The sequence below is a fragment of the Amblyomma americanum genome, chromosome 9 (assembly GCF_052857255.1).
Source record: "Amblyomma americanum isolate KBUSLIRL-KWMA chromosome 9, ASM5285725v1, whole genome shotgun sequence".
Classification (NCBI taxonomy): domain Eukaryota; kingdom Metazoa; phylum Arthropoda; class Arachnida; order Ixodida; family Ixodidae; genus Amblyomma; species Amblyomma americanum.
The window spans coordinates 20,794,384-20,820,018 of NC_135505.1; the positions used below are offsets into that span (position 1 = coordinate 20,794,384).

A 25,635-nucleotide genomic window follows, 5' to 3' on the forward strand; every position below is an offset into this window, starting at 1 on the left:
CTAATGTTAGCGGTCGGCGTTCGGGCTCACGGTTGGTTTCGGTGCGGCTACGCCGTTGTATGAGTCCAGTAGCCGGCGTCGAGATGGCGTTCGACGTGCTGCGGCTGGCGTCGCTGGCGGCGTCTCTGGCTGCGTCGTACAAGCTCCCGGTCCAAGTGCCTGTTGAGGTGATGCCGGTGCTGTTGGAGTTGGGGGCACCACTCGGATGGGTGGCAACAGCGCTGGAGACACCCCTGGCCGTAGCAGGTGGTAGCGTCCTCCGTTGACTCCCCAGAATGGGCTCAGGAATGGCAGGAAGTCCACGATGCGGAGTCGTAGAACGCGAGCTCACCAGAGCAGTAGCCAGCGTCGCTCTCTTCCAGCCGAAGCGTCCCTGACCCGCCGGAGCCTCCGCTTCTCTGTTCTCCCCCCCCCCCCGTGCCTCGCTCTCCCTCGCTCTTTTATAGCCTTGGCGTTAGTCCACGTAAGCCTTGTCGTCGTCCTCTTCTTCTCCTCTCCACCAATCATCCCTCTCCACATCACCGAATGCTTCTTCTTCATCTTCTTTAGTCTTTGGTTAATCCACGTCATTCTTATCACCAACCTTGTCGTCTTCTTCAAGCCTCTTTTGTTCATAATTTTATTTTAGACTTCCTTTATATGTGACACTCTTATCCCCAACTGTTTCCATTTGGCGAGATCGTGTCTCTCTGCCTGACAGCCTTCCTTACTGGAATTTTATTGCTGACTTTATAAAGGAATGTGGTAACTGTGCAGTTCCTATATATATATCCTCCACAATTTTTACCTTCTGCAATGACTGCATGACTGCCGAAGTTTCCACTGAGTCAAATGCTTTCTTGTATTCAATGAAGGCTATATATAGGGGTTGGTTATATTCTGCGCATTTCTCTATCACCTGACTGATAGTGTGAATATGGTCTATTGCGAAATATCTTTCATGAAAGCTTGCCTGATCATTTGGTTGATTGAGATCTAAGGTTGCCGTCACTCTATTAGTTATTACTTTAGTAAAACACCTTGTTGGCAATGGCAGTAAACTGATCAGTTTGTAATTTTTCAAGTCTTTGGCATCTCTGTTTCTGATGAATTAAGATAATGTTAACATTCTTCCAAGCTTCTGGTACGGTCGAGGTCATGAGGCATTGCGTATACAGGGTGGCTAGTTTTTCTAGCACAATCTTCCCCCCTCCATCCTTCAACAGATCTGCCTTTGCCTGATCCTCACCAGCTGCTTTCTCCTTTCTATTGCTCCCAATGCTTTCTTTTACTTCCTCTTTCGTTACTGGCGGGATGACGCATTGCTGTCTGCTACTGTCTCTCTCATTAACGTTCTGATTACATTGGCTACTGTACAGGTCTGTGTGGAATTCTTCTGCTGCTTTAACTATTATATCCATTTTGCTAATGACATTGCCCTGCTTGTCTCTTAAAACATACATCTGGTTTTGTAACGATATCTACATTACGGTAGCATTTCGAGCCTTCAGTGTGGCGATGACACGTGACCGCGGCGACACATGTCCGTGGCGCCGCCGCCATTGCCACGTGGTCACATGGTTGGTCACGTGACCAGCCATGTGATGCGGAGAAGCTGCTGCTGCTGGCGGTGCGGCAGCGAAACCGAGCTGCAACAGCTGTGCGCATGCGCTGTGTCAAAAGGGACGAAGATAAAGAAGGAACGCCCAGCGAAACGGAGCGGCAAAAGACTGACTTTGCAATTCAACTGAGCAAGTTCCACTCGGCCAGCTGTAGCTATCGTGTCACTCCAGGTTTAACCAGAGCTAAACCACCGCCAATTTTTTAACTATGCCTAGTTTCCTCTTCACCACGTTTATGCTACCTCCATTTGGCTGAATTCTGCCATTAGACGGCACACGAACAAGCTCTACAGGTCGCAATGGGCCTCATTCTGCGCTAGTTTGACTGTGTTCTCACTGGTGATGAGAATATAGCGAGTTATTGGCAGCCTTGCTGGAGACTCTCGCCCTTCGAAGCCCTTTGAAGCTCTTCCAATATGCAAGGAAAAACCTATTGCATGCTTGGCAGAGGAATTTACAGACGCACTCGTACGTGCTAATTCTGGAATGGATATGTATACACCACCTGCTTCCTCCAGGTCTATCATGGACGTCCCGTTCACACTTCGTGAGCTTCAGACTGCGCTCAGTGGCCTGCGGTGCCGGTGTTCACCAGGTCCCGACAGCATCACCAACCAAATGCTGCATAATTTGCCCCTGGAACTCGGGAAGGAGCTCCTCAACTTCATGAACCGAGTTTTGGAGACTGGCGATGTTCCTCCGTCATGGAAGGTGGCACATGTAGTTTCAGTACTGAAGCCTGGCAAAGACATGACGGACCTTTCCTCGTATTGCCCTCTGTCATTGACCCCCTATGTAGCTAAGTTGATGGAGAAGCTGGCAAATGAACGCTTATCGTGGTGGCTTGAGGACAGCAAGGCACTGCCAATATGTATGACAGGATTCCGCCGAGGTCTTAGTGCCCAAGATAGTGTCTTAGACTTGGTGAGTCACATTGGACACCAGAGAGCTTTTGGCCTTTCCACCTTAGCCATTTTTATTGACGTTGCAAAAGCTTACGACAACGTGCTTCAGAGCTCAATTCTAAACAGTTAGCAAGTCATGGGCATACAGGGCCATATGTTAAGATTCATTTACAAGTTTATAATGATTGTGCAGTTCGTGTATGGTTAGGGAGTACCTTAAGCACCGAAAAGGTTCTATCACGAGGTGTGCCTCAAGGAAGTGTTCTTTCCCCCACGCTCTTTAACATCGTAATGACTGGCCTTCCCGATTTGTTGCAAAAAAATTGCAGGCAAGTGCGTATGTCAGTATATGCTGACGACATCTGTATTTGGATTACTGGCTACCAACACGAGCGAATAGCCCTGATAGCTCGGCAGGCTCTACTTTCGGTACGAGCTTACCTTCAAGGTGTGGGATTGTCTCTGTCAGTGGAAAAATGTGGCTTTGTTCTGTTACCAGGTGTAGGAAGATGTCAAGCGCGGTTAAAGATAGACCTCGGTCACTCTTGCATCCGCCAATTCAACCAAACGCGTTTCCTGGGCGTCATTATTGACTCCTGTCTACAGTGGCGAAAAGCTGTCGACGCGATTGTTTCATCTCTATTTTCGCGTCTCAATGTCATCCGTAGAATTGCACGTGAGCAAAGGGGAAACCATCCTTCTTCAATGGTCAAACTTCATGAAGCGCTGGTGGTCAGCCGGATAATGTATCAATTACCTTTAATTTCCCCCTCGGCATCATACTTGAGCGTCTCGAAGTTGTCCACAGAAAGGGCCTAAGAAGAGCCATTGGAGTTCCCCAGGCGGCTGCGAATAAGGCAGTACTTCATGAGTCCCTATCGAAACCTCTTAGCCTTAGCGCTTCTCAGAGACTATTGATGCATCTTGACCGCTTAGGAGAGACGGTAGCTGGGTGATCCCTACTCCAGCGGCTCTGCAAAAGATATGAGTTGAAGGCCTACTTGGCACTCAATACTCTTAGTTCTTTAGGGTTTAATGTCTGAAGGCAAAGGAAACGGTTGAAACCCCCCTGGTCTTTTCCGACCCTCGTCTGTAAGATCACAATTCCTCATGCGAGCGCAAAGCGCAGCTCTCCTTTGGCAGCAACGCGTTCGCTTGTACTTGAACATTTGGAAACAGAGTATGCCCGCCATGTTCAAATTTTCACGGATGGTTCTGTGGACAAGGTCAAACAAGCTAGCGCAGCGGCTTTTTACATTCCTTCTTTGGACCGTAAGTGGTCCGTACGCTTTACTGCTGTCGTATCCTCCACAATGGCCGAAAGTGTTGCTATTGAGGCGGCTTTACGGAAGATAGGGTCTCAACCCGTTCTCATACTAACTGATTCAAAGTCTGCCCTTCAGAGGTTAGAGCGCGGATTCCCTACTGATGCCTTGTCTATAAGCTCTCTGCACTTGGTGCAGAATCTGCACAGCAGAGGCTTTACTCTATATTTCCAATGGGTGCCTTCTCACATAGGAGTCAGCGGCAATGAGGGGGCAGACAGTCTCACCCATAAAGCTCTGTCAAGGAACCCATCAAAAAAAGTACCTCGAGATGGAAACAGCCTCTACAGGAAAACGGTGCTCAACCACTTCAGTACCCTGTGGAGTGTGCCCCACAAGCCATGTGTGATCAAGGGACTGAGAAGATCTCAGGCGACCCTTCTACATCGAATTCGCACGGCCTCTGCTCGCACTCCTGCATGGATGCATAAGACCGGCATAGCAACGTCTCCGCTCTGCTCTTTATGTGGTGTGTGCGGGGATATCGAACATTTTTTTTTATACGTCTTTATTTCTGCATAAAATAGGCCTAGCCTTGCGGCAGAAATGAGGGGCTTCATGGGGGTGGAGGTGGGGGAGGGGGGAGGAGGGCCGGTCTCCACTTCTTCTTCGAAGTGGGGTGGTCCTGTGGTCGGCTCTGCGAAGAAACGGCCAGGCCCTTCTTCTTCCTTGAAGTATAGGAGAAAAGCCCGCCAGAGCCGGAGTGCGTCCGATGATCCGATGTGTAATGGTGGATCGACCCATTCCTGCAAGGTGCCAGGTCGGTGCCCGCCCAGGGACTGAAGTGCTCGCTCCCGCACCACGTCAAAAGCAGGGCAGCGCCACAAAAGGTGTTCGGCCGTGCCTCTGGCCAAGCATGCCGGGCATTGAGGGGTCGGGTATGAGTGCGGGTTGATGAGGTTGAGCTTTTCTGGCGACAGAAGCTGGCCAGTCTGGGTGCGGCGGAGGAGTACCGCCTCTACCCTTCGGAAAGTTCTGGGTGGGCGGCTCGAACATTATTTTATGTACTGCCCAGAGTACAACACGGAAAGGCATGTGATATTCGCTTCCTTCAAGAAGACGGGACCCTTCGCAGTACAGTTCAGGACATTGTGTACCCAAGTGGAAACCAGACATGCAGAAAGGAGGCTGCATGCCTTCTTTTAACATTTCTGCAGAACACTGGTCTTGTTTCTAAATGGTGACAGCAGGAACGGACTATGGTCTACTATGATTGAATGTGTGCGTAGATGGTGTCTTCTGGTGTGGACTATGTTATACTGTGAGTGAATGTGTGTATGGATTGTGGCACTGCAGTGGACTATGTTCTACTGTGACTGAATATGTGCATAGATGGTGACTTCTGGAGTGGACTGTGATGTGGACTGTGTGGAGTGATTGTGTGCATAGATGGTGACTGCAGGAGTGGAATATGTGCTGTTATAAGAGACTGTGCGCATAGCGGAGTAAATACGACAGGTTTTAGGACATCATTAACATAGAAGTGACGCTACGGTGGTGCAATTTCCGGCAGAATAAGCAAGGCTAATCCCACCTGTAGCATTCAACACCTAAACTCAACAACTCAACTACCTCCATTCATTAGAGCATGCTCGATTCTCTCGATATTAAAATTCCTAATGTTGGCTACCTTGCGCTTATTTATCAACTTCGATAGCTCTGCTAGTTCTCTTCTGCCTGTAGGGTTAAACGTTCTCATGCTTTGGTGTTTCTTAATCAGATCTTTCGTCTCCTGAAATAGCTTGCCGGTATTCTGTCGAACCATCCTACTGCTTACTTCTACGGCGCACTTCGTAATGATAGCTGTCAGATTATCGTTCATTGTATGAACATTAATATCGTCTTCCTCATTTAAAGCCGAATATCTGTTCTACAGCGATATCCTGAACTCCTGTATTTTCCCTCTTACCGCTGACTCGTTAAAGGCCTTCCGTTTTACTAATTACTTCCATTCCCTCTTCAAGTCTAAGCTAATTCGAGACCTTACCATTCTGTGGTCGCTACAACGCACCTTTCCAAGGACGGCCACATCCTGAACGATGCTAGGGTGAGCGCATAGCATGAAGTCGATTTCATTTTTAGTCTCGCCATTGGGGCTCTTCAGGCTCACTTCCTGTTCTCTAATTTCTGGAAGAAGGTATTCATGATCTGTAAATTATTTCTCTCTGCAAATTCTGCAAATAAGTCTCCCCTGCTATTCCTAGAGCCTATGCTATAATTGCCTACTGCCTGGTCTCCAGCCTGCTTCTTGCCTACCTTTGCATTGAAGTCGCCCATCAGTGCAATGTACTGGGGTTTTACTTTCTCTATTGCCGATTTCACGTCTCGGCTGCTCATCATGGCTGGATGTAGGCACCTAGGCTTGCACCACCTTCAGGTGCTACCTCTTATTAAGCCTAATTACGATAGCTGCCACCCTTTCGTTAATAGTATATAACTCCTCTATGTTGCCAGCTATATGCTGATTGATGAGGAATCCCACACCTAGTTCTCGTCTGTCCGGTGATCGACGATGACACAATATGTGCCCGCCCCTTATTACAGTATATTCCTCATCTGTCGTCCTAACCTTATTTAGCCGTATGACATCCCATTTAATACCTGCTACCATCTCGAACAGCACTGCTAGCCTAGCCTAGCGTTGAACGTTGCCAGGTTCAGTTTCTAATGGCGGCCTGTCCGGGGCCAGGTATGCTTAGCACCCTCCGCTGCGTCACAAGGTCTGACTACCGCCTTGGTCAGTTGCACCGTAGCTGCTGGGAACTGAGGGCTGAGGGTCATTAGATTTGTTCATAGAATGTTGTGGCCAATTACTACACCAGGGTGGCGAAATTCTGGTCACTGAGATCAGGCCGCACCCCAAGCTTGATCTCGGTGACCAGAACCGAACGCAATGCCTCACCAGAACAGGATTTGGCCACCCTGGTGTAGTACTTCGCCACAATCTTCTATGAACAAACCAAATGACCCTCAGCCCTCAGTTTCCAGCGGGCCTGGTTATGCAATTCCATTGACACGCGGAGTTTCTTTTTTCAAACCCGGTGGAGAATTGCGTGGCACCAGGATTTCAACCCTGGCGTCCTCTTGCACGCGAGGTGGATACTCTACCTCTGTGCCATCGCTGCAGTAATATTTCTTTATTTCTGGCATATTCCTTAGCATAATTATCAAGAAAGTCTGTTTTTGTATGTAGAGTCCAAATATGCAGTTAGATTTTGCATAGCTCAACTAGAATATGGCTTTTTAAGGAGTTCTTTGCTTTCAATTGCCCTCTTTGTTGTAAGCTGTAAGCCAAAAAGTGTTTGTAATAAATTATTCGAAATATGTACAGAACTGCATCACCCACAATGCTTCATGTAGTGATGCTGTTTTTACACTTGCCTCAGGGAAATACATTGGTAAATATAATCCTATGACTAATACTTGCAAACTGGGTTTGGCTAGTAATTAACAAAAGCAGTCAATTAAATTTAATGCATGGTAAAGCCAGTAAAAAATTACATCACTGCACAGCTGTATTCTTCGCGAATAAATTGATACTGTAGAACGCTGGCGGAAACAGGACCCATACTCCTGCCGTCTGCTGGACTCCAGAGCAAGTTTTATTCTGTTCTCCTTGAGCGGACCTGGAGACCGAACTTTTCTGCCCCGCAACTTGTGTAACTTCATCTTCTTTGCTCGGTCTGCCATGTGGAGGTGGCTTTGCTACAATACAAAGCTCATTTCAGTTGTCTGAGGCGACCCAGAGAAAATGCCCCTAAGGCAGAGACTGTATTTGTAAAATCACGACTGGATGTAAAGACACTTGTAGTTTATGTGCACTTTTTGAGTTGCAGGAAATCAGGTCACGGGAAAACAGCTGTAACATTGGCTGTGCTACTCTAATGCTATCACTGAAGATGTCAAACAAAAGAGCACAAAATGGGCTTTCGAACAGTAGCAAATTTGCAACAGTTGGGGAGCAACTTTGGAATTGCGGCCACGTGGAATGGAACATTATTTTGAAGCTTGTGATTTGCTTTTGAGCTGCGTTACTGTCAAATGCTAATTTTTTTTGGTACTTTGGGATCGTTTTGAGTGGAGATATTTTGCAAAGATATTTAGTATATATATATATATATATATATATATATATATATATATATATATATATATATATATATATATATATATATATATATATATATATATATATATATATATATATATATATATAGTATGAAATACTTGTTTTGAAAAATCGACTTTTTCGTGATTGCGATCTCAATGCCTGCGTCCCCCTCCAGGTCAACATCATGCACTGTGCTCTCATCTCTCCCCAGGTGGCGCAGGCCATAGTGGACTCGCGTTTCATGATGAAGACTCTGCGCACGACAGAGGAACTAGCCAGGGTCGTTGAGCTGGCTCTCGATGAGGCGTAAGCAAGGCTGTCTGCCTTTTTTTTTTACCCTTTAACACTGCAACAGCCTTTTGCATGAGGCCTCCCTGCCACCAGCTCTATGCAAGCTCTGGATGTGCACTGCTGTGAAATGTAGAAAAGTCCTGTGTCCAACACCCGTGTTGTCCTTTTCACTTCTGAAGAAAGAATGAGGTGTGTTGTGTCCCATGACATCTTTTAGCGCTCCCAAAAACCCCATTTCAGACACGTTAAAATTTTGTGTATAATCTCTGTCTATAAAAGGCTTCAGGATAACACCTTGCTGGGTCACGGCAGTGCAATTGGCAAAAAGGTAGATAATTGCAATGCAGTCTTTGCAGTGCGACTAGTATTGGATACGCTGTGGTTCAAGTTCAGATTTGTTCAAAGTTCAAATTTGTTTATAAACTAGCCATCAAAAGTTTTGATTTATAACTCAAAAACTTTTCAAAGCAGAAATTTTTTTCTTACAGTACATGAAGAAAGGACATTTTCAAAATTTCCTTGATACAAGTTTTTCGCACCCAGCAAAAACCTTTCAAAGTAAAATGCAATGCATCAAAATATTGCTTGATAAATGTATTTTTTTTACATTATCAGTCTGACGTAAAAATGTTTAAAAAGATGCCGAAAAAAAATATAAACTCCAGGTGTATGAGAAGTATATCCGCCTTACTATTTGTCATTATCTACTCACATAAAATTATTAAAGGTAATACAGTGGAACCTCATTATAGCGAATAAGTGAAAATTGGAAAATGGTCCGGTATAGCCAAAATTTGTATGATAAAATTTATCCAAAAACTTTCACTGCAAGAGCAAAATTTAATCAGCAGAAAACTGCAGCTGAGAGAGCTTTTCTATAGTTTTAGCACCATTTCGAAGCTGCTCGTAAGTGTAGACGCCGCAAAAAACCAAGCAGCAAACATCGGCTAGGTTGGCTTCCCTGCAGAACACTGCAGCAGATGGCGGTGGCAGCTCAAACGGCAGCTAGGGTGGCTTTCTCGCATTACAGCAGTGTTGCATAAAAATCGGACGCCAGGACGAAGGCTTTCACAGTTGCTACCGATCTGCGACAGTTAACGTGAGCAGAAGAGGGCTGTTAGGAAGCTGCAGCAGTCGACCATGTCGTTGGTTCCAAGGCACTAGTTACGGGTGTGAGAGGCACAAACGGGTGCTGACCATGTCGCTGCTAACTGTTCCTGCCACTATATCTTTTGTGGCGCTGTTAGCAGAAGTGAGATAAAGCGTGAACCGTGGTGCTAATGCTTGTTGCACCACCACTAGTTGCCCATGTAGTGGGGCAAAGCCTGCTGCCTGCCATCTGAGCAATCACAGCTTGGCATTCGGCAGTTGATGTATCCGTTTTATGGAAAACCGTGTTTGATATGTAAAGTAAGAAATGCATGTATATTTGTTGAAAATATTTAGGAACAGTTTGATATGGCCAAGAAATCGTAATATTCATGTTCTTTATAACGAGGTTTGACTGTAAATGGCTTGAAAATGCTTTACAATGCTTTGATTTTAAAAGAAACTATTTCGAAAGATGTTTTGGACAACTAATCTGAAGGCATCCACAGCTTTCGCGAGCAGTTTTGTGCATTACAAAGCTTCAATCCGAGGTTGTTGTTTTCATTTCTGTTGGCCCTGAAGTTGATTCTTTTTTGGGCAGATGCCCGCATGCTGTCGAGACAGTACAGAAACCAGGTATAGCATTCATGACAAGAGTGCGATGTGTAAACTGGCTCCATGAGCGAAAAAAACTCACAAGAAGTGGAAAATGAAATCTGCAGGCAGACAGGTACCCACGTTTCATGTTGAGGTTATGCAGTTTCTTCGTCGGAATCAAATTCTGACAATGCAATGTCATCTTCAGAGTCACTGCTGCTTGAAGCATGGAAAAAGTCTGCCGCAGAAGCAGCAGAATCACGCGAAGCGGGTTTTTCCGAGCGTGCACCGTCTCTGCAGTTGGTGCTGTCCCGCGAGTACACTGTGCCAGAACCTAAATTTCAAGGACATTTCGAAAACTGTCACCTTGTAGGAAAAATAGAAACTGCACAAGAAGCGACAGTAGGATGTCTAAACAACAAACTAGATAGTGCAACAAATCCTCGGTGGGCCCGACAGCACTGAAACTGCACTTCGAATCCATCGATCATCAGTGATCGACGCATAGTGCCTTGGTAATGAAAGAGGTAAAAGGTTAACAAAGAAGTATTGCAAAACAAGGGGAGAGACAGTACCGGCCATCTGGCTTTTGCCGCTCCTGGAAGCCATCTGGCTTGAGACGACGTGGCACTTGGTCTTTATTTTCTAACATCCTCCCGCGCCCACACGATGCTAGTCGACCATTGCCGCAGTAAAACCACAGCAAGAACCTGTTTGCTGGTGCCTTTGGGCTCGTGCCTGTCCTGGCCTCACATTTGCTAGGGGCAGTTGTAGGTTGTAATGGAGATTGAAATCCTCCTCCACTTGTAGTTGGTAAACGCCGGAAGGTGGCTGCCACAGACCCCTGGGACGGCCATGGTTAGGAGAAGACCCAGTGCCAACACATTGTCATTGCAATTGATAATTAAGTGCCCCTGTAATTTATGTAAGACTTTTTTAGCCTTCTAAAGCTCTTTTTTCAGCGCGAGGGGTTTCTTTGTGATTGTAGTGCTGTGGCCTCTAGATACAGGCCAGTTTGCATTTGTGCTCAGTGTTCCTTTAATGCCCTCATGAGCTGCTGCTTGGGGCATCCATAGATGGCACCAGCTACAGCAGTGATGGGGTGAAGCAACCGCACAGCAAAAAGTGTGCCAAATGGGCCACTTGAGCTGCTTGGGAGTAAGCTCTTCTATATACAGTCTGTCCCGGATGTATAATAGTTTGATGTGTCAATAATTTAAAAATTGCTGGTGGTTTAGCTCTGGTTAACCCTGGTCGAAAGTGAAAAGCTGCACCTCCCTAGCTACGTTTGTGGTCGAGCGACTGGCGGTCTCCACGGCAGGCGTCGCATCGAACACACCTAGCATTAGGCTGAACGCATCAAAGAGCACCGGCGTTTTATGCAGAACCCACTTTGATGTCCTGCGCATGCGATTCCAGCAGACACTTTCCCGCTCCGCCCGGTCAAGGTGTTTAATGTCACAGAGAGAGTAGGCAGCACACCTGGGATGTCTCCTTTCCTCCTCTGCACAATGCTGTGATGTAGCACATATTTTCCACCCTCCACGGCAGGCGTCGCATCCATCAAACCTAGCGTTCCACTGAACGCATCAAAGTGCACCGGCGTTTTATGCAGAACCCACTTTGATGCCCTGAGCATGCGATGCTGGCAGACGCTTTCCCACTTGACGGAAGGTCAAGGTCAAAGTCGAGATAGTTCCTGCAACACATTTGGCAACAAAGGGATCGTAGCAAGCCTAATGAGAGCCACTGGTAGCCTGGTAGCCTTCGGTTATCTTCGCATGACAGCAGTGGTGCGTGGAAAATGAGACTGCTAGAACGAAGGCTACTGCCAGTGACACAACACGTTCCTCAAGTTACGTAGTGTTATGGTGCCTTCACATGGATAACGATGCCAACAGGTGCTCAAGGCTGCGCAGCAAACGCGGCTGCATGTATGAAAAGTGATCGTGGAAGGAATGTTGGGAGAAGATCCACTTTCGGGGGCACGATGCACAATTTGATATATCAGATGTTCTGTTGATGAGAGTTGGATAAATACATTCATTATTGGTATATTTTTGCATGGGGTTCACAGAGGTGTGGTTTGGTTTATGGGGTTTAACATTCCAAAGCGACTCAGGCTATGAGGGACGCCGTAGTAAAGGGCATCGGAAATTTCGACCGCGTGTGGTTCTTTACTGTGCACTGACATCGCACAGTACCCAAGCCTGTAGAATGTTGCCTCCATCGAAATTAAACCCCTGCGGCCAGGATCGAACCCTCGTCTTTTGGGTCAGCAGCCGAGCGCCATAACCACTGAGCCACGGCAGCGGCTGGATTCGCAAAGGGGTGTTTTTACTTTGATGTAAGGAATAATTCGATCTACCCGTGATCAGTATTTCATTTAAGCACACCCATGTTGACCATTCTTAAAAGGAATCTGCACCACCTTTTGAGAATTCTGCGATATTCTAGCTTTCAAACCTATATTGGTGGTGGGTAAGGCATGCAAAGTTCTTTGTGCTAGTGCTTAAAATGGGGACGCAATCGATTAAACTACAGGCTTCCCCTTACAGCACCGGAGAAGTGCAGAGAAGCTTGGTGTGACGTCACGGAGGGTAAAAGATCATATTTCTGCAGCCGTCAATGGCAGCCCTGCCATGTGTCGTTGAATGCTGCCAAACAATGGTTGGCGGGCTTTGCATTCAGTGGCATTGATTTTCTTCCTTCACAGCAAGCTTCTATGCATTGGAAATGTACCGCTACCGTAGATGACATAATCATGCGCCCCCCGCTTGGCGCTGTGTGCTGGAGACGAGCTTGAAGGCCATTGTGATTTTAACCGGCAATAACATCGCCACTTCAAATGCTAACCTGGAACGACTTCACACGCGTTACCTGCTTGTTTAACACTTTCGACCCCTTTAAGCTCGTTGAATTCTTAAACCTCTGCGGTTGTCGTTTAAGATGTCCTTAATCTATATAACCTTCAAGGTGTAACCGAGGCTAATAGATAAACTCGAAATCAAATTGAGGGCTGTGTTTTGAGCTATGGAAGAGAAGATGGCAGGGTAGGATGTTAAGAGACAAGAAGAGAGCATAATGGGGTGGTCAACAAAGGTGAGTTATTGATAGCTGAGTCAAAACCAAGTAAAAGAAATGGGCATGGGTAGAGCACGTAATGCAGAGGGAGTCGGGTGGATTGAAGCTCAGATTTGGGCGACTTGGTTGTGCACCAACAGCAGAAACAAAGATGGGGCATAGGCGAAAACACAGACAAGCGCTGATGCAGCTGAATCTATTGACAAAAGGGTACACGCTTAAATACAGTGGGAAGCGAAAACCAGACAAGCCGTTCTAAATGCAGCTGCCATGATGAGTGGGAGGCAAGCTTGAGTGTTAGACAGGTGGACCAGTAGATGAGGTTAGGGAGTGTGAAGTGGGGGGGATAAGGCTTGGCACAGGACAGGGGGATCAATGGACACTTTTAGCTGGGTATACGCAGTGAGGTAGCGTATGCAGAGACTGCGGGTAACAAAGGCACATGCACTGAATACTGCGTATCTCACCGTGTCTAGCTGCTGTACACAAATTGCATACCATAGTGTATGCGCACTACGGGCACGTTACGGGATGGATTGACAAGATGGCAACGCACTGCTCACCTGCTTTGGAACAAAAGTATGTTGCCATTGCATTGTTCAGTGCGATCGCTCGCCCTGATTAGTGGCATTTGCTTTTATTTCTCACACGTTCGCCACACATAGAGGTATAAGCAACAAAAAGTCCTTGTTTTTCAGATAATTTTGCATTTTCTAAGTTCTTGGGCCTGACCATATGCAGCGTGCGTTTTCCTCATAGCAACAACACCAGGCAAAGCATTCTCTAGCTTTTTGCCAATTTTTACATTTTCTTCTGTTTGCGTAGTTTTTCTTCTTGGAACAAAAAAAAAGGCTCGTAATGCATTCGTCATCAATAATTACGGATAAAAGTTTCTTCTATCCTGCATTGATGTGCTTTGGCTTTTTGTCACTAGATGGCACCACTCTGTACACGTGCGCTTGAGGGGCGGCACAGCACTGTAAACTAAACGTGCTGTGTTTGTGCCGTTTACAGTGCACTCAAATCAGTGAGTGATGCGTACGCAAGCTCACCCAACTAAAAGTGTCTAACGGGAGAGGTCTGCAGTGGACGGTGTTGTGGTGTGCAGTGTGGGCCATGACCTGCTGGGGCGTCCCAGCCACCCGGCCACGCGGACGTTCATGGCCCTCCGCATCCTAGTCAATGACGAGCTCAACGAACTGCACTGGGCCCTGAGCCTGATGCGCCGATGGCTGCGCCCTGGTGGCCGCCTGGCTGTGATCTCATTCCACTCGCTCGAAGACCGCATTGTCAAGAGGCATTTTCAGGTGAAGCGCCCTTTATTGGGCTCACCTTATTATTCTTAATATCTGTTAATCCTCTAACTGTGAAAACACTGGATAAAAGTTGTGAATTTTGTAGGTGCCTACAGCAAATGCGACAGTGAAATCCACAACTGCTCCATCACTTGCCAGGACAGCATTACGACCATAGAAACTTTGGGCTGTCTTGGAGTTCCTTCGCATGAATTTATCGTTCAACTGCTGGCCTCCTGCAGCTTCCTTTGGCAGATGTGTTGCAGAAGTTTGTTTTTTTAAGTGTGCTAGCAACTCATGCAGTCCTACTTGCTGAACTGAAAATCACTTACACTTTTGCACTCTGTTATATCATAGGTGGTGTGCCAGGAATTGAAAGACTACATTTCCCGGTTACATGTGGTGATGGCCTAACACAAATGACTGGAAGGAAGAAAGGCAGTAGGTGTGACAGGCACAGCATGCTACATCCTGAATGTACCCCCCTCACCTTGTGACCAGTTACCGCACCAATCTGTTTCAACACTGTGAGCAAAGGGCACTAGCTATACTCTGACTCAGTAGTTCCTTGCTATCAAGGCTGTGATGAGCACAGGGGTGACATTCTCGCTTGCTGAATGTGGCCCGAATATAAAATGGGCATATGAGCACATGGGATAAGGCACTTTTAAGTGCGAATGCGCGATTCAAATTGAGCCCTAATGTTTGCTCTCATTACTTACGTCAGTGCTTAAGTCAGAGGTGTCTCGGGTTGGCAGGGTCATAGAGCCCCTACCAGTATTGACAAGGGATCCGAGGCCCCCCTGCTAGAATGTAAGGACTGCATGAGTTCGAAGCTGGCAACCATTTTTTATTCTTCGTGTCAGTGGTAGTTGGAACATTTCTTCTCTGTCGTTCCTAAAATTTTACTGTGATTTTTAGTAAGAGCCACTACCATGTTTCCTAAAATGTGACACAGAGCACACTGACAAGCCAGCAGCAGCACAAACAAAGGCTGGAAGAAAAAGGGAAACCCATGCTCTCACACCATGAGTCAGTTCAGAGCTGGCCACTCAGCTCCAAGGCTACACAACAACAACACACAGCAACAACGAGCATACTGGCAGAGCTTCATTGCCATCATGATCATCATCATCAGCCTTACTACACCCACTGCAGGGCAAAGGCCTCTCCCATGTCTCTCCTAGTTAACCCTGTCCTTTGCCAGCTGCATCCACCCTTTGCCTGCAAACTTGCTAATCTCATGCGCCCACCTAACCTTCCGCCGCCCCCTGCTATGCTTACTTTCTCTTGGAACCCACTCCGTTACCCTTATGGACCAGCGGTCATCTTGCCTTCGCATTACATGCCCTGCCCAAGCCCATTTCTTTCTCTTGATTTCGACTAGGATGTCATTAACCCGTGTTTGTTCCCTCACCCACTCTGCCCGCTTCCGATCTCTTAACGTTACACCTATCATTTTTCTTTCCATGGCTCGCTGCGTTGTCCTTAACCTGAGCTGAAATCTTTTCGTTAGCCTCCAAGTTTCTGCTCCGTAAGTGAGTACTGGTAACATACAGCTGTTGTACACAGCCCGGCACGAAGCGCGCATTGTGCAGCGAGTGAGTGCATGCTACAAATTTTCCTTTCCGTTCCCTTTTCCTCAAGATAAATGTAAAGCGCCGTGTTGTGCAAACAAGCTGGTGCCTTTTATTTACCATCGGCGATCGACGGCTGTAGCGGGTGCCTTCAGTCACTGAAAAGCCATGCGTGGTTGCATACAATATTTCCTTCTTTAAGTACACCCCCGGCCTTTATGGTGCAGAAAAGAGTGCCTGAACTATATTGTTTGTATTTGCTGAAGTCAATTGAGTAAATAAAGCAGCTTTGATATTACTCCTTTACAGTGCAATCCAATGCACAACCAAACTTGTGGCTAAATGTTTCTTCTGTCACATTGGTCGCGTTCTTTTTCTCGGCAAAGTGCAAAAGCGCTGCTGGACGTTTCGCTGCGGAGACCGCAACGCAGTGACATCCTGCCGCCACTCACAGTCGCAACCGAACCGACATCCACTTCCGGTTTTTTTACCAATCAAGTGTGGCCGCTGCGGCAGATTATGCCGCTTTTTATTATGACGGAAACTCAGAATACGGCCCCTGTGGTGCTAATATGAGTGTAGTGGCATAAACACAATAGACATGTCTGCTACCGAGAGTTATTAAACACTTCAACCTGGCACCAACCCAACTCTCACTGCAATTTGTTTCGCAACAGGCGTTAACATCTGGCTAATTCTTCTTTTTTAGAGCTGGCAGGTTTGTGTGGGCAAAGCACTCACAGGTATCCTTTCTCTTGAGAAAAACGTCATACAATGAAGCCAGTGCTGATGCTGACAGCTACGCCAGTTGTGCCATTTTGATACAAACGTGATTTTCTGTGTTACCATATAAACGCTTGTAAAGGACTACACTCGTGTATGGGCCGCACCCTGTTTTTTGGAAGTAAATATTAAAAAAGAAAGAAAACATCCATGTAAGGGCAGCACCTAAACTTTCTACGACCCACGCGGGAATAGCCTTTGAAATGCACGCACACAGGAGCTTCCAGGTGCTGCCCACGGATGGTGCCCGAGGCTCTGGGTTATCATCATCATCGTCTGCTTCTTCCTCCACCACGAGCTCCCGCTATCCATATCGGCATCAGTATCACCAGCTCCAGCTTTTTGTGGCTGTCAAAGGCATAGGAGTTGTGGTAGCATGTTAATTCACTGCAGTTGTGGTTTTCATGTGCTGCCACCGAGCATTGCAGTTTTAACACGATGGGCTAGCACCTTATAGCTGCATGGCTGGGAGTTTGGTCTCGAACACGACAAGCATGCGGCGGGCCTGAAATTTCTACGTGGACGAGAACTGCCTCCGATGACGGTGCAAACCAGAACGATGCACTGGGGAATACAAGCTGCAAAAAGCGCGTTTTCCAAGGCAAGCCGTGCTAGTTTCCCAAACTGGAAGAAGAGCTGCTCTGCTATGTGACAGAATTGTAGAACAATGGCTATGCATTGACAATGGACATGCTGCACTACTTCTTGTGGGATGAGCAGCCACAAGAGCACAGCACCAGCTCCCAGCTCAGAGTCGGGAGACTCCGCGAGTCACAATTGAACGTAGAATAAATGCCACTCATTTCCTAATTGGTGTGCTTTTTTACTTAAATTTTTTTTTTTCACACATCGTGTATACGGGCCGCACCCTAAATATTATCCCTCGAATGTGGAAAAAAATGTGCTGCCCTTACATGCATTTATTCGGCATATTGCACCGAACATTAAATTGGCCGAAATTGTGCCAAACTGCTCCAAATGCTAGGCTATCCCAACATGATTGCTTGCCCAGTATGTTATGTCCTTCTGGCTGTCGTAAGGCTAAGCAAATACTATTCGACATTTCAAATAGGTTCTTCATATATTGCTTTTCGATTAGCACCTCACTTCAATTATTCAGTTCTTCGGCAACATGGCGGCGGCATTTCCAAGTGGAATCATCTAAGGCCAACCTCAGTTTGTCTTTGGTTCACTGCAAAGCTTGCCTCAGCTGCTAAAGGCTCATCTGCTCGTGGCTCATCTGCTCCAGATGATGAACCATCTGTTCAGCCTGTGGAGCGGGTATCACTTCAGATCCCAGTTCTAGTCTGTGAGATCTGCATCAGGTCCACGGATTGTAGTGGGCTAGAAATGCCAGATCATTTTGCAGGCTGTGAATTGCAGATCTCTGCCCTTCATATTTGCGAATGTTGCACAGTGAAAGACCCCAGGCATGCTTAACATGCTTATAGCCACCAGAAAAATGGTGTGTGAGATCACTGCACGTTTTTTTCTCAAACAGTTAAACCTTGATATAACGGGGTCGTAAAAATCGGTGCTTTACTTCATTATAATGAAATTTCGTTGCATCAGAATTCCGTACCTAGCATGCAGGAACATTACCAAATCACTTGCCAGTTGTAAGCACTCATTCTTTATTTTCTCTGAAAGTAATCCGTCTTTTGTGTCTGCTTAGCAATCAGAGATGGCCTCACACTGCGTTCATAGGCCTTCAAGGATTGCATCTTGCTGCCCAGTTGAACTTGCGTAGCGCCGCAAAACATCAGTTACGTCAAGCACTTCACAGTTGCTTGGGGCTTTGCTGTCTTCAGCATCGGTATCACTGCCTGGGCCCTCCTGGGTGCTTCCGAGCACGCTCTGCACGGTGGAATCGTCGGTAACTTCCTCGGTGGCAATGACGCAAGAGTGGGCGTAGAGGAAGTCTTCCTAAGTGACACCGTCAGGAATGGCCCATCACTTTCCAGGCACCTCCATGCTTCTTCAAGGCCGGCCTGATCGCCTTCCAAGGGAGCCCCTTCATTAATTTCCGTGCTGTCGTGTTCTTCGGAGGTGCTCGTTGTTATAGCCATGCCGTTCTCTTTGGAAGCTGTTCTGGATCGCTTACTTTGATGTCACCTTCCACGATGCAGAAAAGATCTCTAAGGCTTGAAAAATATCCACCTCAGTGGGGCGTTTTAAACAGAGATCAAGCAGCAGCTTGTCGATCAACTGCTGATGATACGTGCACTTCACGCCGTTTACGATTCTTTGGTCGAGCGGCTGAACCAACAAAGTGCAGCTCAGTGGAACAAATCATAGCTCGACATTTGTCAGCTCCAAGTCATGGACGTGATGTGCGGAACAATTTTTCCACCAAGAGGCACACACTGCAGCTAAAGGGCTTTCCGCTTACAACCACTCATGGTGGCGACACATGCGGACATAGATGCAGGAAACCAAAGCAACGTACCAAGCACAATGCAAGCAGCGTACGAACAACACTGAGAAGGAGGGTGATGGCCGTGCAAGCAATCAGATGGGGTTGGCAGATGCAGGCCAGCGAGACACGGGCGGGCGTGCAAGCTGATGCATGCACAGCTAAGAAGCATGGGGACGGGATGGAAACGGGGTTGGGGGAGGTATGCGGGAGGTATGCGCAGAGGCATGGGCACAACAGAGCAAAAAAAAAGGAAAGGGACGGTGGGGCGGACTCTCTTTCTTCGGCTTGCAAGAAGCAATTCCACCCCCCCCTCCACTCCCCCCCCCCCCCCCCCCCCCCCCCCCCCTCTCGGGAGGCCGCCTCCCCGTGGGTTACGCAAGTCGCTTACACTGGCACTGCTTTCCCCTCGGGCCGTCATCGTAACAATGGCGAAATTTTCCTTCCAGCTAAATTTTTTTATGTCAAGAGACTTCGTTGTAATGAAATTGCAGCAATATCACTTGGTTATATCGAGGCAAAATATACATGGTTTCCGGTGACGATTAAGCAAAGTGTGCCTTGTAACTTTGTTATATTGAGGTTTTTGTTATATTGAAGTTCGTTACATCGAGGTTTAACTGTACAGCGCTTGTTTAACTGACCATACTGTGAACTGCAGGACAGTAATTAGGTGCTGTGTTAGTATCTTCTAGGCCCCCACTGGCGAGCGCATAGTCCAGGCACGCATCGGCATTAGGCAAGGAGACATGGTACTGATCACCAACATCTTTGAGTCTGTAAATGAACAGACTGGGTGCAATGCTGCCAACGCAAAGCGCTCCAGATGTGTCCACCTATCACTCGTGCCTATATGCTATAGCTAGAGGTAGCCAATACAGCACTCGGCTATTGGCAGAATGTAAGCCCATCCCACCATTGTAAAGTAGTTTTCACAGATGGGAGGGAGCGTGCATTTCATGGAACCATGTGGTCATGAGTCTATCCTTCCCGGCCTGTCTGCAATTCTGGTGTGCCACGTGGATGCTGTCATAGGCCACGCATGGCCCTCCCCATGTGACCGGCCTTGCTGTGGAATCTTTGGCTGCTAGGGTGTAATGCGAATTTCAATGACACAGGTGTGGTGGTGTGAAGTTGAGAGTGTTGCTCACACGGCAGGATGACTGCTCCTGAGGTCCTCTTCACACTCCGTGTCGTTGCGCCCAAATCGACACCAGGGAACTCAGCAGCTGTTGTCACGCATTGTGAAATGTGCTTCATAAGGCTACCAAGGCTGCATCTTTTTCAGTGCTCAGGATGACTCATGAGGTCTGCTATCACACTCTGTTGGCAGTCCATAGTGAGCCTTGCTTTGTGTGCAGGGTGTGGATGCTGACGATCCGGTGGCACGTTCGATCGCCCAGCGGCACCGAAATGCAGCCGTCTGGCACAGTGAGGATGAGATGATGATCGAGAGGAAGCGTCTCTGGCGACCCCTGGGCTCCCTGCAGCTGCCATCTGCCGCTGAGGTGGAGCGAAACCCGCGCAGCCGCTCTGCCAAGCTTCGAGTCGCGGAGAAACTGCCGCCTGATCCCTGAGGAGAATCAGTCGTGTCTCCTGAGTAATCAGCTCTTGACGAGTCATCTCTTTCACTCAGACTTCCAGCACAGGCTGACGATACCTGCACAGCAAACTGTGATCGAGCCCAGCTCTGTTCGTCTGGCATGCTCCCTTTGCTTGCTTAAGGTGGATTCACACAACGGACCATTCACTCCTTGACCAGGCGTCACATGACGTCCCGCTTCCGCCCCATGAGGTCCTGTGGTGGTGGTAGGCGGATTAGGCATGCCTATGGTTTTTCACCATGCTACATTCGCCAACATCATGCGCCAGGCGCGAACCTCCCAGAGTGGAAGTGGAACTTCACATGACACCTGGTCTGTGGGGATCCGCGGCTTAATGGTCAGTCATGTGAATCCACCATTACTGTCACCCATTGCTCTCGGGCAAGTGCTGGCCATAGCCTTTGAGATGATCTGGACACATTGATGGCTTGTTTGATTGTGCCTTTGTGAACTATTTCTACATAGTTGCTGCATGTACATATGCTGTTCAAGGTCTTCATTAATGCTTCAGTTGCAAGTTTGGTGCTCTCTCCTGCTGGACTTGTGTTTTGTTTCACTGCACTGCAGAAATGCCATGCCAACCTTCCCAGCTGTCTGTTCCACTGAAGTTCACGTCTTGTTCAAGGAGACATTTCCCATGTGCTAATTTTGATTTGAAATTTGAAATTTATTGAAATTCAGACAAAATGCACTTTGTCTAGGTGAAGAGGGCTAAAGGTGACACATCAGGTCACCAGACTAGGCCCTAAACACGCTGCATTCATACAGCACAGTGTGGACATTAAAGGCATTTCAACAAAATTCTCCAAGAATATCATGAGATATCACATACAGCAAAAAACAAAAACATTACAACAAAATTCTCCAGGAATACCATATGATTCCACATGCAGCAATTAAAAAAAGATTTGAAAAACACACCCTTGTTACAAGTCAAAGTAATTGAAAAAAAAAGAAAGAAAATAACCACAAATGTGTACCCTTGACAAAACAAAAAAAGATAACCAGAATGGAGGGGGATTGCCTGGAACACAGCAGTAAATATACTGGCACTGCAGTTCCTACAAACATAGTCGAGATTATAGGCAAGTCAAGAAAAAAATCCTTTGCGTGCTTTCGGAAAGCATGCCGAGAAGTTTTCCATGATGCCCAACAAATCAGGATGAAGGTTCAGCAGGTTAGGAATAATTGCTTTCCACAGTTAGTCCTACATTTAGATTTTATAAAAGCAGCTTTCCTAAATTCGTATTGCGGGTCATGCTTCGTATAGTTCGATATGAATAGTTGTGGATCGCTTTTAAAATCTAAAAAGGCAGTCTCTGACAAACGCAACTTATACAATGATTCAATATCCAAGATTCTATTTTGCATAAAATATAACGATGTTGAGTCATGTACCGGTAAGTTTTCAATGAAACGGACACCTTTTTTTTGTAATAAATATAGGCTTTCCATGTTTGATCTACCTGTATTGCCCTATACGTGCAAACAGTAATGAAGCTGCGAGCGAACAGTATTGAAGTAGAGCTCACATCGTAAATAACGAGGTAACAGCAGATGGAACCTGTTAAGCACACCAATGCATTGTGCAACATTGCGTTTAATAAAGCGAACATGGCAAGACCAGCGAAGGTTTTCGTGAAACTGGATGCCTAAAAATTTGATATCTGAAATTCGTTCTAGCGGTCGCGATTGAAATGTCACTTCATTATAATAAACTGATCTGTTAACAGAACTAAAAACAATGTGCTTTGTTTTGCGAACATTTAACGAAAGTTCATTTGCAACAAGCCAGTCAGACAGATTTCTAAGCCATAAGTTTACACGAGGGATTCGGGAACATAAATTATCTGCAGAAAAAAATACACTGGTATCGTCAGCATAAAGGATAACGGAAGGAGTTTCAATGTCGTTGATATACAGGAGAAACAGGGTAGGTCCTAGGATTGAGCCCTGAGGAACACCAAATTTGATAAACTCCGGATCGGACGTGGCATTATTAACTAAAACATTCTGAGAATGACCTGACAGGTAGTTTTCTAGTAATTTCCTCGTATTCCATAATACGGCAACTTTCTAAGAAGTACATTATGCTTAATTGAATCAAACGCTTTGCTGAAGTCTAGGAAGAGGCCTAATGTGTACAAATGATTTTCGATGTTTTTAGTGAGTTCATCTTTAATACTAAGCAACGCAGATTCAGTTGATTTCCTTTTTTGAAATCCGTACTGGCTAGAAGAAATAAAGTGATGTTTATTAAGATAATCTGTTATATTATTATAAATGGCTTTCTCTACTATTTTGATATAGGTCTATTAGTGACTAATTAAATTTGCAGCACCGCCTTTAAACAATACCGCCACACATGCCACCTTCATTTTTTCTGGGAAAATACCTGTTGTCAAGATTTGATTTGTTAGATGACAGAGGATGCCAACAATAAGGTCAGCAATTGCTTTAATTGGTGCTACCTCAATGCCATCAAAACCTCACGAACAATTCTTTTTGAGGCTTAATATTACATCATTAATCTCTGCAGGAGTAGCGGGATATAAGAAAAGGCTATACTGCAAATTAGGTTCCAGGTATTTTTCAAAATTTCTGGGCGTTGCAGTAGAAAAAGCTTCAAATGCCAGAAAATGTCTGTTGAACTCATTTGCAAGACTTTTACCACTAAGAATGGTTCCTTCAATCATCATTTGCATTGGTATATTTTCTTTTCTGGATTTCTGCAGATCATTTACAGTATGCCAGGTTCTCTGATGATCAAAGGAAATATCAGAGAATTTGTGAGCGTAGTACTGAATTCTAGATTTTTTTATACCTGCACCTAATTTATTTCTAATCTTTTTGTACTCTTTCAAAACTGTCAAATCTTTGGACTTTACAAACTGGCTGAAGAGTACTTCGTGCCTTGATTCGTCTAAGCAGACCTCGCGTAATACAAGGATTCCTTCTTTTTCTGGATTTTGCCATTGTTACAAATGGGAAAGCACGTTCATACAACTCTATTATTTTGTCTAAGAATGGGTCGTACAAAATATTAGTCTTCCTCGCATAGGAGTTTACTCCAGTCGACAAAAGAAACGAGCTGACGAAAGTGTTCAATTTTTGTTTGGCTTATAACGCGGAAATTCTTTGGCACATCAGTTTCTTCGATGATTTGTTTACTTGACCTTTCTATAAAACAGAAAGTTGACAGGTGATCACTAATGTTGCTCAGAAGTACACCTGCAGTTGTTTCGGGAATATCGATATTTGTTAGGCAAAGATCAATAAGTGTTTCGCTGGATCCTGTGATGTGAGTGGGTGCTGTAATTATATTAGAGAAACCATTGGCAGATATCATGTCAACAAATTCATTGACAGAATGTGACTGTTCAAGTATGTTAATATTGAAATCACCTATTATTACCACAGGTTTACTTTGTAACAAAAAGCCCTCTAGCATAGGGTCGAGAAAATTAAAAAGCTCTTGAAGAGGTGCAGAAGGAGGCCGATAAATTGTACCAAAAATAAATGTATTCGTCTCGATGAAAAGGGATTCATAGGAAGGGTTTAAACTTGTGCACTGTGGGAGTAGCTCATAAGGAATGTTGCTTCTTATGTACAAAGCTACACCACCTCCCTTTTTAGTTTTTCCATACAGTGCTTCACACCTATATCCGGGAAAGCGGACAATATCACTCAAATCAGTACACCACATTTCAGTGAATGCCAGTTCATCAAATTCATGCTCTAGTGACAAAAAAAAAAGTATCCTCTTCTTCCTCATTGTTTCTTAAGCTACATACATTCAAATGATAAAAGGAAAACACCCAGGTTTTGATTTTGCAAGCTTGATACATCTCGGAGAATTCGCATCATGATAAAAGACTGTTATCCATCGTAACTGTCATTTGCAGTGGGATTTCACGACCGCAACAGCATGTTACGTCATCTTATCAAGGTCACTTTCATCGCGGATGCGGATCGCGTTCCACGCCCTCGGTTTTTCCCACATATATGTGACAATTTTTTTGCCAGACATACCAATAGTTCTTTTCTTTGCCTTTTCCATTTGTTAGCCAAAGTAGATGCTTATTGAAAGGGGTCAGATTGTCCATGAATTTCACGTCTGGTGCTTCATCGTCAAGGCACGAGCGCCTCCACATCCACTCTTCCTTAAGTCGAAGAGATGCAAACTATGCAAGAACGATAGACTTCTTTCCCTTTCGTGGTGGTAACCTATGAAGTGCGTCAACACTATGGTTTTTGAGCTGTGGTAGTTGAAGTTTGAAGGCCAGGTCATTCATTTTTTTTAGGAGGTCCTCGTGTTCCTCTACTGTGAGTCCGTGAACTTCCATGTTTTGTCTGCGACTATATTGTTTTAGTTCATTTACCGGTAGCTTGATTTCGTTCGTGCTCGGTCATGCACCTGATACAATATCATGAACCCTACTCTCTAAGGCTGCAATGTGAGTGTCTTGCTTGTTTAATTTATTCAAAATTCTATCATATTTGCCAGAAAGCAACTGTATCGAGGCTTCAATGTCATTTACTGTTTTGAGTAGCTGTGTCAAATTGCCAACTTTGGCCACGAGGGGTAGGATAAGTGTAACTTTTTCATCTAGCTCCTTCAACTGCGTCTGAATGTTTGTCTCTTCCATTGGTGTGGGGGCGTTGCTAGACCTTTTTTGCCCAAATTCACTTGTTGGACAGCTCCAACTAGACTTCCATGAGTCACCCTTAATACGGAAGGTGGATGCCTTCACCCCAGAGCAGTTGCCTAGAGGGTACGAGTAATCGCAAGCAGTGCATGTTATATACATTCCATCATCAGGGAACGACCCATGACGGGTCAAACACTCCATTTCATCCATATTCGGCATCGCAAAGAAATATCTAATAAACACTTCACGGTGGCAGCAGTGGACATAATAAATTTGTGGTTTTAAGAGAAAAGGTTAAAAACTGC

At 45.9% G+C, this 25,635-nt stretch overlaps 2 protein-coding genes across 6 annotated transcripts in view; one reads left to right on the forward strand and one right to left on the reverse strand.

The window, feature by feature from the left end:
• LOC144104507 (12S rRNA N(4)-cytidine methyltransferase METTL15) overlaps positions 1–22,304 on the forward strand; it is a 66,887-nt gene extending 44,583 nt beyond the window's left edge. For all 4 annotated transcript variants that reach the window (XM_077637576.1, XM_077637579.1, XM_077637580.1 and 1 more), the window contains exons 6-8: positions 8,154–8,248; positions 14,112–14,310; positions 20,436–22,304. In XM_077637576.1, the coding sequence (XP_077493702.1) occupies positions 8,154–8,248; positions 14,112–14,310; positions 20,436–20,651 (510 nt within the window). In that variant the 3' untranslated portion in view covers positions 20,652–22,304. The remainder of the gene's footprint in view (positions 1–8,153; positions 8,249–14,111; positions 14,311–20,435) is intronic.
• The window catches only part of LOC144104506 (angio-associated migratory cell protein), a 528,250-nt gene that overhangs the window by 79,747 nt on the left and 422,868 nt on the right, over positions 1–25,635 (reverse strand). The window lies entirely within an intron of this gene.